Source organism: Phascolarctos cinereus, unplaced genomic scaffold, assembly GCF_003287225.1.
Source record: "Phascolarctos cinereus isolate Bilbo 61053 unplaced genomic scaffold, phaCin_HiC Scaffold_3;HRSCAF=262, whole genome shotgun sequence".
In the NCBI taxonomy this organism is placed as follows: Eukaryota; Metazoa; Chordata; class Mammalia; order Diprotodontia; family Phascolarctidae; genus Phascolarctos; species Phascolarctos cinereus.
The window spans coordinates 42,125,178-42,141,579 of NW_027555736.1; the positions used below are offsets into that span (position 1 = coordinate 42,125,178).

Here is a 16,402-nt window from a genome sequence, read left to right on the forward strand (position 1 = left end):
TTCCATGTCTATTACAATCCATTTTATAGTCTGATAATATATGTGAAGTTGATTATTATATGGGCATTAATTATTTTAAATATATTTTCCTATTCAACTTTGATTTCAGGATGCCCAAGTCTCTCATATTCAGTGACTGCCTTCTCTTTAATGTTTTTATATTTGATATGTCTTGCCTGGAAGAAACAAAATTATTTATAGATATTGCCTTCATCCATGGATTCAATGTAACCTTTCATTCTAGTCTTAAGTCTCCATCTTTCATTGGTATATGTCAGAGACCTTACAGTCAAGTCCAAATGACTTTTAAAATCATTTGAAAAAAATTCCAAGAGATAAAATTTTTTAATGTGTATTTTCCCCCCATATTGGAGCCATATGGCTTTGTGGCTTCCATATATATTAAGTGATTAACATGATGTATTCATTTCATGTCCTCTTTACTTTGGAAGCTGTACTTAGTTCTATTTAGAAAGATGATAGTGGATTTAAGGCTATGCAGAACCACAATAAGCTTAAACCATCTCCCTGAAAAATATCACATTTCATATTAATTATTTTTGACATTTTGGTGTTAGTGCAATAGCTTTCTCTATGGAAATCAAATACTCAATTATTCTCATCCTACTTGGATATATTTTATTTATTGACAATATATGAATAAGTCACAAGTAAGGAAATGAATCAAAAGCTTTGTGATAATAAAAGAAATATAAGTATTATAGCTGCTTTTGGGTAGCTTATTCAATAATTATTGAATTCATTAGTTCTTTATATTGCTGAAACTTCTTGGCATACCTTTTATCTTCCTCATCCAATATATTGTTTTATTTAAATACTTATTATTTATATTGTTATTTGTGTGTGTTGTATGTAATATCATGTACAATATTATTTATAATAACAACAATAATATAATAATTTTTCTCTTGTATCCTTCATAGTGCCTAGGATGATACTCATACCCAACAGACATTGAGTCAATGTCTCAAGATTGAAATTCTCTGAAATGTTCATTTTCTTGTAGAATGAAACTGCTAATGAGTGGAGAAAATACGAGAAGCATAGGAGGTAAAGGTAAGGTCTTAATGAATGTCACACAAGTATTAATTGGCAGAACCTGGATTTAAACACAGGTTCTTTGGTTCCAAATTTGGTATTTTTTCTAGTGATAGTATGTTCTGTAGTTAAGATGTTTGGGTAACAGATGCTTCCTTTTCCTTTTGAATGTGTTGATAGGGAGATACAACTTGTATCAACAGTATCTGCTATTGGTTGGATTATAGATTTCTGGTTAGATATGAAAAAGAAATGATGTTGACCTGGTATAAAGGAAAGAGTTTCTGAAAAAAAGTAAAGATGAATGACCACATGTCAAGGCCCTTGTAAATAGGATTGATGCTTTGAGTAAGTCTCGAGATAGATGATCTATAAAAGAACTATAGTTCATATAGGATCACTATATTGAGAATAGGAAAGAAACTTGGAGATCATCCAGCCTATTCCTCTCATTTAACAAATGTGGAAACTAAGCTCTATTGAGAAGTGATTCCCTCACAGGTAGTAAATGCCAAAGTAAAGATATAATTAGCAGTTTTAATTGTCCAATTGTGTGAATCTGTGAATAAAAGTGGAACAGAAGATGGAGATTTAGTAGAGTCAAAGTGAGAGATTAGATAATTAATTCTGTTGCACCATGATTAGCATGGAAAAATAGTACCCTGGTTAGAGATCTGATTTAAGTTGTGTGCCTTTATTTTCCCATGTGATTTTTGCCATCATTTTATAAAACATTTGTCAATAATGTTCCTTAGATAGGTATGTTTGTTGAGAAGGATCTGTGGAGAGAGCCTATAAGAATGGAATATGTGTGTAACTGTTTAACCCCCCAGTCAGTGGGTTATCAGTGTGTGGAGGAAACCCACAATAACAGGGCTTCTTCACTCATATATGGTGCTATTTGGGGCTGATAATCCCATTGGCTGTTTGGCTGCACTAATGACAGATGAAACCCTCTGATAATTTCTGAAAAGGGAATTGGGGTTTCCAATGGCCTCCAATGTGAAACCGTTGTTAGTATTTGTATCTATGCATTTGTTTCCTGGAATGTAATTTTCACTCATCACCCCAAGTGAAGTTTGTTGGAATCTGACAGAGAAGACAAAGTAGTCAGGTGGGCCATGAAAATGCTTCTCCATATGCTGGAACTTGGGCCTCTCCTCCTTGCTCTCTGGACAGTTCCTGTTGGTAAGTGTCTTCTTTACGGAGCATGTTGTTTATACCTCTTGAATCCCTTTTTTGTGTATTTTTATGTTTTATAGCTATTTGTGTATGCAGTCTATCCCCTTACAAGACGGGAGCCTTGTTAGAGTAAGGATTCTGTCTTAGTTATTGTATATCATTCTAAGACCTCCACATCCCCATCTAATATTATCTGGCGGTAAATACCAGATTTAATTCATATTTGTTGCATTAAATGGAATCTGCTGGTTCCAGTTCTATTTCTGGCATGCTTGTTGAAATCCAAAGGATACCTTGTAGAAATCTAAGCTTTATTTAAAGCAATCTCTGAACACAACGTGCATTTTCTTTCTTCTGAGTCTTTGATCTTGAAGTCTCTTCCCATGAAATTGATACTAAGGTTCTACTGATCTTGTTTTGCATTGCTTCATATGCATTTTTCCATATTTCCTTGTATTCTTCTTGTCACTTCTAAAACATTTCCTTACATTAATATGCTACTACTTATTCAACTCCTTGCCTACTCTTGGACATAAAAGCTATTTCTTGTCTTTCACCATTAAAAACAGACTGTGAGTATATATAAATGTACACATTTTTATCATATCTTTAGAATCAAATCCCACATTGGTTTGTATGATCATAAGCTTTTACAGCTGAAATGGAACCTTAGACATCATCTAGCATAACTATACTTTATAGATAAAGAAACCAAGGCCCAGAGGAGTTGTCCAAGGTCTTGCAGGTAGTGATGGAAGTAGGATTTGAACTCAGGTCTTTTGACTGCAAATAGAGTATTTATTTTATTATATATCTTTGTGATTCTAATTGCACAGCCAGATTGTGCTTTAAAGAGTTGATATTAATTGATAGTCCCACCAACACTATTATACATAATCTGTATTCCCATAGCTCCACCTACATTAGATTTTATTTTTGTTTCTAAATTTGTTCTTTAGGCTAAATTAGTGAAATATAATATGTTACTAAAGTCTTATTCCAGCATCTCATGGTAGCTTGGAGGTGAAACTATGTTCTTGAAGATTACGCTAGTGGATTTCACTTTGGCAGACCCTACCAAAGACCCTCAGTGTGGGTTTGATGGTGGACAATATGTACATTAATTATCTGAGGATCAGAATAGCGAAGTTCTAAGAGGGTCATTACCAATTTGCCTACAGAATTAAACATTTTTTTCCATAATGTCAACTTATGAAGATTGCCTCAGTATTGAAAAGTTGTGTTCTTTTTCAGTGAAAGGAAGACATACTCCAACAAAATCCTTGATACTTTAAGTACTGATGTATAAGGAGGCATCTTAGGATTGCCTTATTTTTTCTGATTATTAGAGAATTTAAACATTTTAAATACTATTTATTAACAATTTGTACTTCATTTAAATAATTACATATTTATACCCCTTGACTATTTTTTTTTCCCTTTGTAGGGTATGGGAATGGGAGAGAGATGCCAGGCCTTTAAATATTTTGCCAGATGTTTGATTCCGGACCATTAAATATTTTTCCCAATCTGTTTTTTCTCCTTATTTTAAATATTTGCTTTTTGTCATGGAAAATTCCATGTTTTTCTAAAAATGAAATTTGGCCATTTTGCCATCAAGAATTTCTTCTTTTGTTCCATGATAAAAATTTTCTCCATAATAAAATCAAATATGTCATTCTTCTTTCTTCTTTTGTGTTATTGTTTTGTATTTAGATCACTGGTTGAGTTTGAATTTGTTGTAACCTAATTGTGAAATATAGATTTAGACCCACATTTTACTATAGAGCTACCCAATTCCCCCCAATTTCATCCCCCATTGTGTTGTAGTCATGGATTTATCAAACTCTACACTCCTATACATATATAATAAAAATTTAAAAATTTGCTGCTTTATGATAAAATTTGGAAATCTGCTCAAGAGGGTACTCCTTCAACAATATTCTTCAGAGTTCTTGATAGTATTTCCTTTGTATTTTTTTCTTTTGAATTTAGTGATGATTTTGTCCAATTGAATGAAATAGACTATTGCTATTTTAATTGGCATTCTATTAAATTTATCAACTAACTTGGTGAGTGTTAACATATTCCCCCATGTTTGCTTGACCTAACTATTCCCTTCTTTGTTAAGTTCTTTTTTGGTTTTTGCCACAAGTGTTTGGGGATTGTCTTTGTAGGAGTCTTACATATCTCTTGGTTAGTTAGTGCCCAAATATTAAATTTTGTTGTTTTTGCAAAAAGAAAAACTCTAGAGATTTTTCATGGATTTTTGACAGAAAATCAGAGAACTTTACATTCATATAAAATTACTTATATACAAATTAGTTTTTCCTGAATGTCTTGAGTTTTCTAGTTATAGAATCATGTCATTTTAAAGTGAGTGTATTTTATCTCTGCTATCCATGTTTATTTCTTTAATTTCCTCTCAGTCCTATGCTGATGCCACTTTGATCATTTCTTCTAATATGGGTGGTAATACTGGATAGCCTTACTTTAAACTTGATTTTAGTAAAATGTTTCTAATATTTCTCACTTTTTAAGTAATTTTAGCTCATAATTTTAAATGCATAATCCTTATCATGTTAAGGAGAGCTCTTTCTTTTCCTACTTTTTTTTTTTAAACATAAACGAACACATTTTATCAAGGACTAGTTGCATCTAATAATATTTTCATACACACTATTTTTCTTCTGGTTGATGTTTTCTTATATCATTCCCTTTTCTGATTTTAAACAAATGCTTTCCTAGTACTTACACAGTGCTTGGGACGTAATAAGTACTTAAATTTTTTTTTGGCTGACTGACTCTTACATTACTCTTTGTCATAATTAGTATTTTGAGGGGATTAGAGTACAACTTTATATTATTTATAAGCACTTTAATATTTTTGCATGGTTCAAATACAAGGTGTTTCTACCTACATGACGTTTGGCAGCTCATTTTTTTTTCATTGCTTAGTAAAATGCCTAGCACATAGTAAGGGGCTGTTATTCAGTCATTTCCAGTAATTTCAATTCTTCACAACCCCATTTGGGGTTTAATTGGCAAAGATATTGGAATAGTTTGCCATTTCCTTCTCCAGTTCATTTTACAGGTGAGGAAACTGAGGCAAACAGGGTTAAATGACTTGCCCAGAATCATACAGCTTGTAAATGTTTGAGACTAGATTTGAACTGAGGTCTTTCTGATTCTAGGCTGGGAGCTCTATCCACTGTACCACCCACCTGCTCCAAGCAAGGGCTTACCAAGTGCTTAATGAGTGATTGATTAAAATAAACAGAATCTACTTGTGGATTTATCTGATCCTGGTGCATTTTCATAGGATTGATCTTACATAGCTTGGTATTTCTCCTTCTGAGACTGGTCTATTTATGTTTTCTACTTTTTGGTTTTATAGTTTTTAAAAGTAACCTGTAAATGATCAATCATTTATTTTAGATTCTAAAATTTATTAGTGGAAAATGGATAGAAATCTTTGATAACTTTTAAAAAATGACTTTTGCCCTTGTGATCATAACTTTCTCATTCCCAAACTTGGTAATATGGACTTTATTTAATTTTGACTAGTTTTTCTTACTAGATCTTGATTTTATTTACCACTTCAATTGTTTTCTTAATTTAAGTCATATTAGTCTCAGGTATTATCTAAGGTAGAAGCAGCCAAGTAGCACAATGGATATTGCTGAATTTGGTATTAGACTCTTACTAATTGTGTGACCCTGGGCAAGTCATGTAACATTCTTCCTGCCTTAGTTGCTTTATTTGTAAAATGGGAGTGACAATAGCCTTAGTACCCAGGGTTATGGTTATGGAAGATACTTTGCAAATCTTAAAATGATATATAAATGTTAGCTATTATGATTATTATTTTCATCTTTTTCTGTTGTTGCTTTGTTTCTTTCTTCATTTTTTACAATGAAAAATCATTATTAACTTTAAAAGACCATACAGGATTCTCTGCTGTAAAATTACCTCTAAGTATTGCTTTGATTTCATCCCACAGATTTGGAAATGTAGCTCATCTATTTTCATTGTCTTTGATTTAATCTCCTATATTTATAATTTATTTTTTTCACCCAGGAATTATTTAATGAATTGTTCTTTTAGGTTTTTTTGCTAGTTTTTTCTTTTTACTCATGATATTATTTACTACCAACTTTATTGATTATTATTTATAAAACTAGAATACAAAATCCATTTTTTCTATATTTACCTATGTCTTCTTCATGACCAGGGGCATGACCATTTCTGTGCGCATTTCATTTATCCTTGAAAAATGCATATTTGCTTTTTTACATTAAATTCTCTCCATGTATCTATCAGATCTATTTTTAGAAATATTCTTTCAAGCTCTATAATTTCTCTCATTAATCTTTTGTTGAATTTATCTTATTTTTGTAATAATGTGCTAGTTTTCCACTAATATTGTTTTTGGTGTATTTAGTTTTGTAAGTGCTTGAGCTTTTCACTGGTTAATATCACTATAGAATTATTAGTTGAATATTTTAATACTCCAATGGCTCTATAATTTTATTTCTGTGGGCATGCCCTCCATTTGTGGGCACTAAGGGCATCCCCTTTCCATTTGTGATGCAGATCATAACAACCTGATCACATGAAACTGTCATCTATGCCATAGATGATATTTCCAATTCAGTGTCCAATGTATTGAAATCTCTTGACATCACAAGGATGCTAAAAGAATACATGAACTATTCTCTTTTCCTGACTATATAATTGCCTCGTTTTCTTTTTTATGGCACATTTCTTTAATGACATCCTTTATACCACTATTTTGCATAATTTTTGTAATATTTTGCAGGAATTAGAGGACCTGGCTTAACATCCTTGGTTTGCCACTTACAACCTCTGTGAACAAGTTAAAATCTTTGCGAGTCTCAATTTATAAAACAAGGGGGCTAAACTGGATGACCCTTTATGGGGCTTTCCAGTTCTAAACATACGATCCCATGATAATTATATAATTTCCATTGCTCTCAGAGTGAGACTCAACTTTAATTATTAGGAGTCAATACTATTTCATGACTTGTGCCATCTAATTTTATCCAAAAATTTGGTGTCAAAGTGATAGGGCAAATTAGTGGTATAACTTATTTGTTATTAATAATCAGGAGGTCATCAAACAAGGTTATTTCTCTTCTTAAATCTTTCAAGGGATATTATTTAGCTAGAAACTTGGGTTCATTAAAATAATTGTGCAGTTTTCCAAACTTGATTTTGTTCTCTGGCATGAAGGACCCAGGTGATTATTTATCTTGAGTGTGTATCTAAAATATACATACTAATACGTAATGTAGTTTTTTATCCAACTGTATATCACAATCTTGATAATTATTCAGCCACTTAGTTTTTCTTGTGTGGATGATAGAATTATACTTTTGAGTGATTATGATTTCATGTGAGCTGGGTGCTCGATGTAATTCTCAAACAGGAATTTCTGGAAGTCCCTGTCATCTATATGGAATTCCTTTATAACTTAGGCTCTGCATTAGATCTCTTCTGGAGACAGTGGCTAATGTCTATAGCAAGCATAGATATTCCTATTTATGATTCATATATTTATTAATATTCATAGGGTCATCAAGTGAGGTTATTTCTGTATATCTTTCAAGAGACGTTGTATATTTTAACTTTCAGAACATTGTTGATTAATTGCTTAATTCCATTCAGCAATTAGGGGAAAAGGTAAGGTTGCGGGGAGGCACCAGGATAGGCCTCTATGCCAAGCTCTGAAAATATAAATAGAAAAAGTGAGGATAGTTCCTGTAGTTCCTACATACAAGTTCATAGACTCCAGATTAAGAACACCTACAGTCTAACAAAATACTAACTAAACTGCTCTCTTCCAACAAGATTTCTTCCATGAATACGTCAAATTCATGTATTATTCTTTGAAAAATATAAAAGCAGAAGTAATTTTCTTTGGTGATAATTCATAGTAAGTGAGGCATAAAACAGGGTAATATGTGCTCACTTAAATTGTAAGTCTTGCACTCAAGGGCTTCACATGATACTTAGAGGAGAAAACATAAAAGAGAGTTCAATTGGCAGTTGTAGGACAGATGACAAGGCCCACAGCTTCCTCGGTCATAAGACCATGATAGAGTACTGCAGGGTGGAGAGGTAAGTCACGTGGAAAGGTTTGGATGACCTTAGGAGGCAGTGGCAGGACAGATGGCAAAGTCTGATGCTCCTCCACCCAATCAGAAGGAATAGAGTTGTTGACTCCAATCTCATCCAAGTTCTGTGCCCAGTCAAGTAGCCCTATAGCAAGCAATAAGTGAGAGTGCCTCCAATAGGGATGAGTCTTCCCACTGTCTGGCCAACCCAGATAGGTTCTGTGATGACCAGGAGCAAGGAGATGGGTAAGGTGAGAAAATAAGGGCACTCCTGGAGTGGCCAGTATTCCTATAGCCTGGACCATACTGAAAGTGTCACTGGAAGTCTTGGGGTTAAGGCAGGGTGAGTCCCTGCCCCTAAGGAGCTAAGATTCTCCTGAGTGAAAGATCATTTACATAGAGAAGCAAATGTTTTATATATATATAATTTATATTATATAATTATATACATATAACTTACAATTTATATTATATTATATATTATTATATTATAAAATTATATAATAAATTATATAATAATATATAAAATATATAATTATATGTATATATATATAATACATATGTATGGTTTATTTTTGTGTATATGAAACATGTGTATTTGTATATCTATGTATACTTATACCTATACGCATGTATATACATATACATATACACATACATATACATACACACACATATATATATACTGTATATATACATATATATACACATACATATACATACACACACATATATATATACTGTATATATACATATATATACACATACATATACATACACACACATATATATACTGTATATATACATATATACACACATATATATGCATATATATACATATACACACATATATATATATATATACATGCATACACACACACACACACACACACACACACACACACATATATATATATATATATATATATACACATAAAAAGAGAGGGTCTGGCATAGTGGATAAACAGCTAGCCTTGGAACCAAGATGGACCTAGGTTCAAATCTTGCCTTTGATACTACTGACTGTTTGACCCTGGGCAAATCACTTAACTTTTCATTGCCTCAGGAATCTCTTTAAGATTATAGGTTTTAGAGAAGGTGTTGACTTGCTTTTGTAGAAAATGTTTCCTCGTTGTTATTGGTCAATCATTTCTCTCTGTGTCTGATTCTTCATGAACCCATTTGGGTTTTTTGTGGCAAAGATACCTGAGAAATTTGCCATTTCCTTCTCTAGCTAATTTTATAGATAAGGAAACTGAGGCAAAGAGGATTAAGTGACTTGCCCAGGGTCACACAGCTAGTAAGTATCTGAGGCCACATTTGAACTTGGGAAGATGAATCTTCCTGACTTTTGTCTTGGCACTCTATAGACTGCATCACCTAGTTGCTGTTTCCTCCTTAGACATTCTCCATTATCAGTGAGTCCTGATCTCATCCATTTCAAATCCAGGTGACAGTTGCTCTGGGTCTTGATGGGAGTCAGACATTCCAGGCAGAAGAGATAAGAGATGAGACCTTTCCTGGCATGGAGAATAGATTGTTCAAAGGTATGGAGATAGGAGAGAGAGCACTTTGTCCCTTGAACTACAAGTAGTCTAGTTTGGCTAGAAGTCCATGAGATGGAATGGTTTAGAGCCATATTGGGAAGGGGTTTAAGGGCCAGAGATATTTCTATTTTTTAATTTTATCCTAGAAAAAAATAACACATAATAGACTGGATGATGACTCATTGAGGACATTGTCAAGAGAATTCTTATTCATGTATTTTAGAAGACATAGTGTCTGAAGTCTATTCTAACTCGGATTCTGTGATTTCAAGAAGTGGATGGAGGGAAGGATAGGAGGAAAACATAAGAGGAGCATAGGAATATATTGAGTTATTTGGGAAAAGGAGATGAGGTCAAATGAGAGGAAGACCAAATCACAGAAATAGGAGATGGGGTCAGACAGACAGGAGATTACATCATAGTGGAAGGCAGAGGAGGCAATAGGGTCATAGGAGAAAAGGCTAGGGAGACAAAGGGGACTGGGCAGCAGAGGTTCTTTTGTGACTGGGTCACAGTTCTAGCTATCCCTTCCTCTTGCTGTCGCATGAGTGTTATCAGCTCTAGAAGGCAGCATGCTAAATTTGACAGAATATTAGGGGGAGTACTTATGTGGTAGTCTGGCTCTTTTCCAAAAGGATGACCTCAGAATCCTGGAGCTTGAGGCTTAATCCTTTTCACCATTTTGCCCCACCCTCATCTGTAGAAATGTAACTTGGTCCCCTTCAGTCTCTTGCCTAGTCTGGCCTAGACCTGGAGCCTGGATTTCACTAAAGGCTGAATGGAGCTAAGACAGCCCTTGATCTCATCATATGCATGGAAACTCTTTTTCATTGGTACTCTGAGTTAGATCTGCTCCTTGACAGTGGTGAGATTTTACAGCTATGGTGAACATATATTGCCTTGTGTTATGCTTCACTTACTATTACTAATCAGAGTATCCCCAAAGAAAATTGCTTCTGCTTTTACATCTTTTAAAGAATATTGCATGAATTTGACATATTCATGGAAGAGATATTGTTGGAAGAGAGCAGTTTGGTTGGCATTTTGTTTGCCTGGAGGTGTTCTTAACCTGGGGTCTGTGAACTTGTTTTAAAAAATATTTATTTTATGTCTTTAAAAACATTATTCTGAGAAGATGTTCATAGGCTTCTCCAGACTTCCATTAAGCAAATAAAAATAATAAAAAGTCGTTAGCACAGAAATTCATAGTTATATGCTACATATTATACATACGTACATACATGCATATATATATATATATATATATATATATATATACAAACACACATACATATAAGATACTTTTAAGTTAATCTGTCTCACCTGCTACTTTCTCTATCCTGCCATTGAGAAAATTAAAAAAAAAGTCCTTAATACAGAACTTCACAGTCCTGCAAAACAAATTCTCACATTAGCCGTGTCTGAAAATGTTTATCTCTTTCTGCATTTAGAGCTCCTCGCCTTTCTATCTAGAGGTGATGGCATTTTCAGCATCATTATTTTGGACTCTTGCTTTATTATTGCATTGCTATGGTCTTTAAAAGTTGTTTTCCCTCTATGATGTTACCATATAAATTGTTCTCCCAAGGGTGCTCACTTTGCTCTGCCTCATTTCACAGAGGTCTTCCCAGTTTCTTCTGAAATTTATAACTTTCTCGAAGTATTTCCAAATGCTTTCCAGAATGGCCAAATCAATTCACAGTTCCATCAATAGTATACTAGTGTGCTTGTTTTCCTACAGCTCCTTCAGTATTTGTCATTCTACTCTCTTGTTATCTTTGCCAGTCTAATGGGTCTGAGGTAGAACTTCAAAGGTGCTTTATTTTGAATTTCTCCAATTAGTAGTGATTTAGAACATTTTTTCATATGTTTGTCGATAGCTTGTATCTTTTCATTTGAAAATTGACTGTTCTTGATGTTACCGTGTTGATTCTTTTTTTTAAAGTTTAACCTGCTTTATTAACACCTTCTCCATCACTTTCTTAAATCTAGACCATCAACAAAACAACAAATCAAGCTCTTGAGTTATAGCATTTGATTTCTGAGGTGTAAATGTGAACACTGAAAATTTAACTATCAGCACATCCCTGCCCATTCCTTCTTTGGGGGTAATTTAATTTTTGAAATTAATTTATTTTGAATTATCAACGATCACTTCCATAAACTTTTGAGTTTAAAATTTTTCTCTCCTTTCCTCCCTACCTCCCTCCCCAAGATAGCACACAATCTGACAGAGGCTGTACATATACATTCCTATTAAACATATTTTCACATTAGTGATGTTGTAAGGAAGAATTAGAACCAATAGGACACCAGAAAGAGGAAACAAAACACAACAGAAGAAAAAAAAAATAGCAAATAGTATGCTTCGATCTGCATGCAAACTCCATAGTTCTTTCTTTGGATGTGGATGGCATTTTCCATCATGAGGCCTTTGGAGATGTCTTAGATCCTTGTATTTCTGAGAAGGGTTAAGTCTATCAATATTAGTCATTACACAACATGGTTGTTACTGCGTACAACATTCTTCTGGTTCTGCTCACTTCACTCAGCATCAGACCATACAAGTCTTTCCAAAGTCAGCCTGTTCATCATTTCTTATAGCGCAATAGTATTGCATTACATTTATATACCACAACTTGTTTAGCCATTATCTAGTTGATGGGCATCCTCTCAATTTCCAATTCTTTGCCACCATGAAAAGAGCTGCTATAAATATTTTTGTACATGTGGGTCATGTTGACTCTTTATGACCACCACATCCCTTTCTAAATGATTGTGAAATATCCCCTTAGTAATAATGACTAGAACTTTGCCAGGAATTGAAGTCAAGTTCATTGGTCTATCTTCTAAAGATTTCATCTCATTCCCTTTTTTGAAATTTAAAATAGCATTTGTCCTTCTCAAGTACTGTGGTAAATTCTATTCTTCATGATTTTTTAAATATCACTGATATTTGCTCAGTAATCACCTCTGCCAAAACTTATAGAAAGTCATTGGTAAAATTTAACTCTTTGTCTCTAATAATATTACTCAAAAACATCCCAGAATGACAACCAGTTGATCAGGTTTATAACATAGAAACTCTAAATATGTGAGAGGTTCTGCATAAAATTAAAAAAAAATGGCCCAATGATTATCATGGAACAGAAGCCAGTGGCCTGGCATGTAGTATACTGTGAAATTATTTTTGACTCAAAACAGTATTTCTCCATATTGGTGATTTCCTCCTTAATATGTTTTCTGGATCTTTCTCAGTATCTTTAAATTCTAGCTTCAGTTACTTACATGATTAAAACAAATCTATATGCTTTAATTTTTTTCAGCATTTTTGATCTTGATTAATTATTGGTTAAATTCTTTAAGTGCCTCTCATCCATTCAAGGGTGTCTCTGGATGTTTTACATCATCCTTCCTCCTTCTGCATTGTTACTGAAGCTTTAGCTGTCTCACGCATATTTTTATTTTATTGTATTAGTGCTCTTCATTTTGCTTATTTTCCTTCTTCGTGATTTTTAATGATCATTTTTGGTTTCAATTTAGTTTTCTTCTATTTGGCTTTAAAAAAAAGAATAGGAGGTGACTGACTCCTGTAGCCTCTAAATCTGACTTTGTGCCTGCTAACAATTCATTTTACAAATATGGTAAGTGATGGAGTTCTGACTTTTGCACAGCCTTTTGCTCAGCAATAGTAGATACCCCAGCAACAAGAGGGGAGGTGTGGGCCCCTCTTCTAGGTAATAGCTTATTAAGCTTGCGGTTCCACATATGTAATGATTAGATCTTGTGCAAACAGCTTTTATGATTCCTAAAATTGTTTTTCTTGCCAAAAGACCCTTGCCTCCAACCATATGTAGAACCCACATCTGCGCTCATGTTCCCAACACTGTCCCCCGCCAGGAAATTGTGCAAGAATTTGCATGATCTGTGCCATCAGCTCGAGGCAAACTCCTCAAAATCCATTTATAAATATGCCTCTTTTAGTTCTGTATGCTGCAGGTCCCTTAACGACTAAGCCCGCCCTGCTGTGCATAATAAATCTTGCTCTGACGAAGAGATGAATTTACTCTCTGAAATTCTTTTCCCAGTGACCCCGAATCCAACCAACATATCGTCCCTCCTCGTCAGTAACTGAGGTTTAGAGAAGTTGTGACTTCTAGGTTATACAGTTAATATGTGACAGAATCCTGGTCTTCTGACTCTAAGCTCAATTCTCTTTCCTTTTTTCATATCCCCCCCCCCCCGCCCTTAACACACACTCTTTACCACGTGAAGAGCATATTCTGGTCTGAGGACATGGCCTTATTTTAATAGAAGTTTTATCACTTGGTGATATGAAAGAGGAGATTCCAGAAAAGATGATTTTACATCAGATTTTTCATGCTATGGATATTCTATTTTAATTAATGTCTGTTTATTTCCAAAAGGAGAAGCTGTGGTGGAATTGAAACTGGCATTCAGGCCAAATCCCTGTGACGGAGTCGTGCTGGTTAAGCACCAAGAGTCATGGGGTTTTGTGTGTAATGAAGTCTGGACTCTGGCGGAGGCCTCTGTGATCTGTCGGCAACTGGGCTGTGGCTCTGCAGTTGGTGCTCCCAAGTATGTTCCTTTGCCTGAGGAGAGTCTCCAGCCATGGCTTCATGGAGTTTCCTGTAAAGGCAATGAATCAACTCTCTGGGATTGTGATCTTGGGGAATGGAGTCAGAAAAATTGCTCCTATGAATGGGTTGTTCTAGCTCTTTGTTCAAGTAAGTCAGCATGTTATTCATTTTTGTAAGAAGAAAACCTCCTTGGGTAAAAAAAAAATCAAGCTAGTTGTTCTTGTGTTATCTGTCTTTCTATCTATGCATCTATGTATCTATCTATCATCTATCACTCAGCCATTTTTACCACTTCATTGTAGCACATGAGAAAATCCAGTGGGGACTATCCTAAAGAAAAAGAAACTGAAAGCCCTTAGATCCATTTGCTCATTAATCGGACTCAATCATCCCTTCCCTTGATCCCAGTGAATGCAGATCAGAGTAGGAGTAAGAACTGACATGAAAAGAGTAGGCTCAGAAACCATAATGTTGAACAAGCAGAGGTCATGTGAGGTAGAACCTTGTACCGAAGAAATATTTGTTGAATAAATAAATGAAGAAAGTAATGAACAAATAAATGAGTCAAGTAACCCCATTCTAACTGAAATTCACCATGAGGCCTTTCACTCTTCACATCCCCCCCCCCAAAAAAAAAAGCAGAAACCACAGTAATAAATCAATTTGTACAGTGCTGTTTGGGGTATGCCAGCACCACCTACTGCCTAAAAGTGAGCCATCATTGCACCACTCAACTAGGTTCTCTTCAGAGTTTGTAAACAATATTCCAATGGTAACCTCATGCTGGATGTTCAAGATGTTAGCATTAGAGGGTCTGTGACAACTGGGTTCCTAATATTTATTTGACCAAAACAGATAAATGCAGAGCTCCAAAATATTCACATGAGAACATGGTTTTAGACTAGGCAGTTGCTCTGTGCTGTCTGCTCTCTCTTACCTGGACTGGTGCTTTTACAGATGGAACCTTTCGGGAAATCAGACTGCTGAAGGGGAACAGTCCCTGTGCTGGGCTTCCAGAGATAAGAAATGAGAAGGACTTAGATAGATTGTGTGGCCTCCACATGGAAGAGGCAACTGTATTTTGCCAGGAGCTGAAATGTGGCCCAGCTGTTCAAGCTCCTAGAGAAGTTTTGGGTGAAACCCAGAAATACATGACTTGTAATGGGACGGAGCCAACAATTCGAAATTGTAGGTTGAACAATAAGTTCCGGAGTGGCTGCCAGCTCCAGCTGGATGCTGAAGTGATCTGTGCCGGTAAGTTCAACTGCTTATTCTCAGTGATTGTTTTTCCTCTCCTCCCATTATGAAATATGGTTCTAGCAGCATATGCCATTTAAGAACTGAATAAATAAAAGGCAAGGAAAAATAGAATAGCCTTTTATATTAAGATTATATACTCATGTTAAGAAATCTTGTTGTTCGTCCTTTGTTCTTGAAGAGGACCGATGACATCATGAGGGTGATATCTTGACTTGTGGGTGGATTGGATTTAAGTGAGGCAGCCTCACTGTCTCCTCCAGAGTCATTAAGTCCAGTGACAAGACAAAAGTGAAGATGACTGCCCTGTTAGGAAATCTGTGAACCTAATCAAGAGAAGCATGATGACATATTTGGGTGAGAATCAATGGAGGGAAGATAGGAAAGTGACATTGTGCACTGCAGACCACCTGGACAGAAAGTGGAAATAGATGAGGACTTTAGGAAACAGGTCATGTACTTGGTACACAGAGACATGAGATACACACACATATGTGTGTATATTAATAACATATATATATTAACGAAATATATATAACATATATATATATATATATTAATGAAAGACCACTTTTATTTCCACAATCTGTTCGAACTTTCTCTCTTCTTAAGGCAG

At 34.8% G+C, this 16,402-nt stretch overlaps 1 protein-coding gene across 1 annotated transcript in view; it reads left to right on the plus strand.

Moving 5' to 3' along the window:
* Window positions 1-1,923: 1,923 nt before the first annotated feature.
* SCART1 (scavenger receptor family member expressed on T cells 1) overlaps window positions 1,924-16,402 on the plus strand; it is a 50,413-nt gene continuing 35,934 nt past the window's right edge. Inside the window, 3 exon segments of the mRNA XM_020994667.2 lie at window positions 1,924-2,247; window positions 14,356-14,676; window positions 15,487-15,783. Coding sequence (XP_020850326.1) covers window positions 2,181-2,247; window positions 14,356-14,676; window positions 15,487-15,783 — 685 coding nt within the window. The 5' untranslated portion in view covers window positions 1,924-2,180.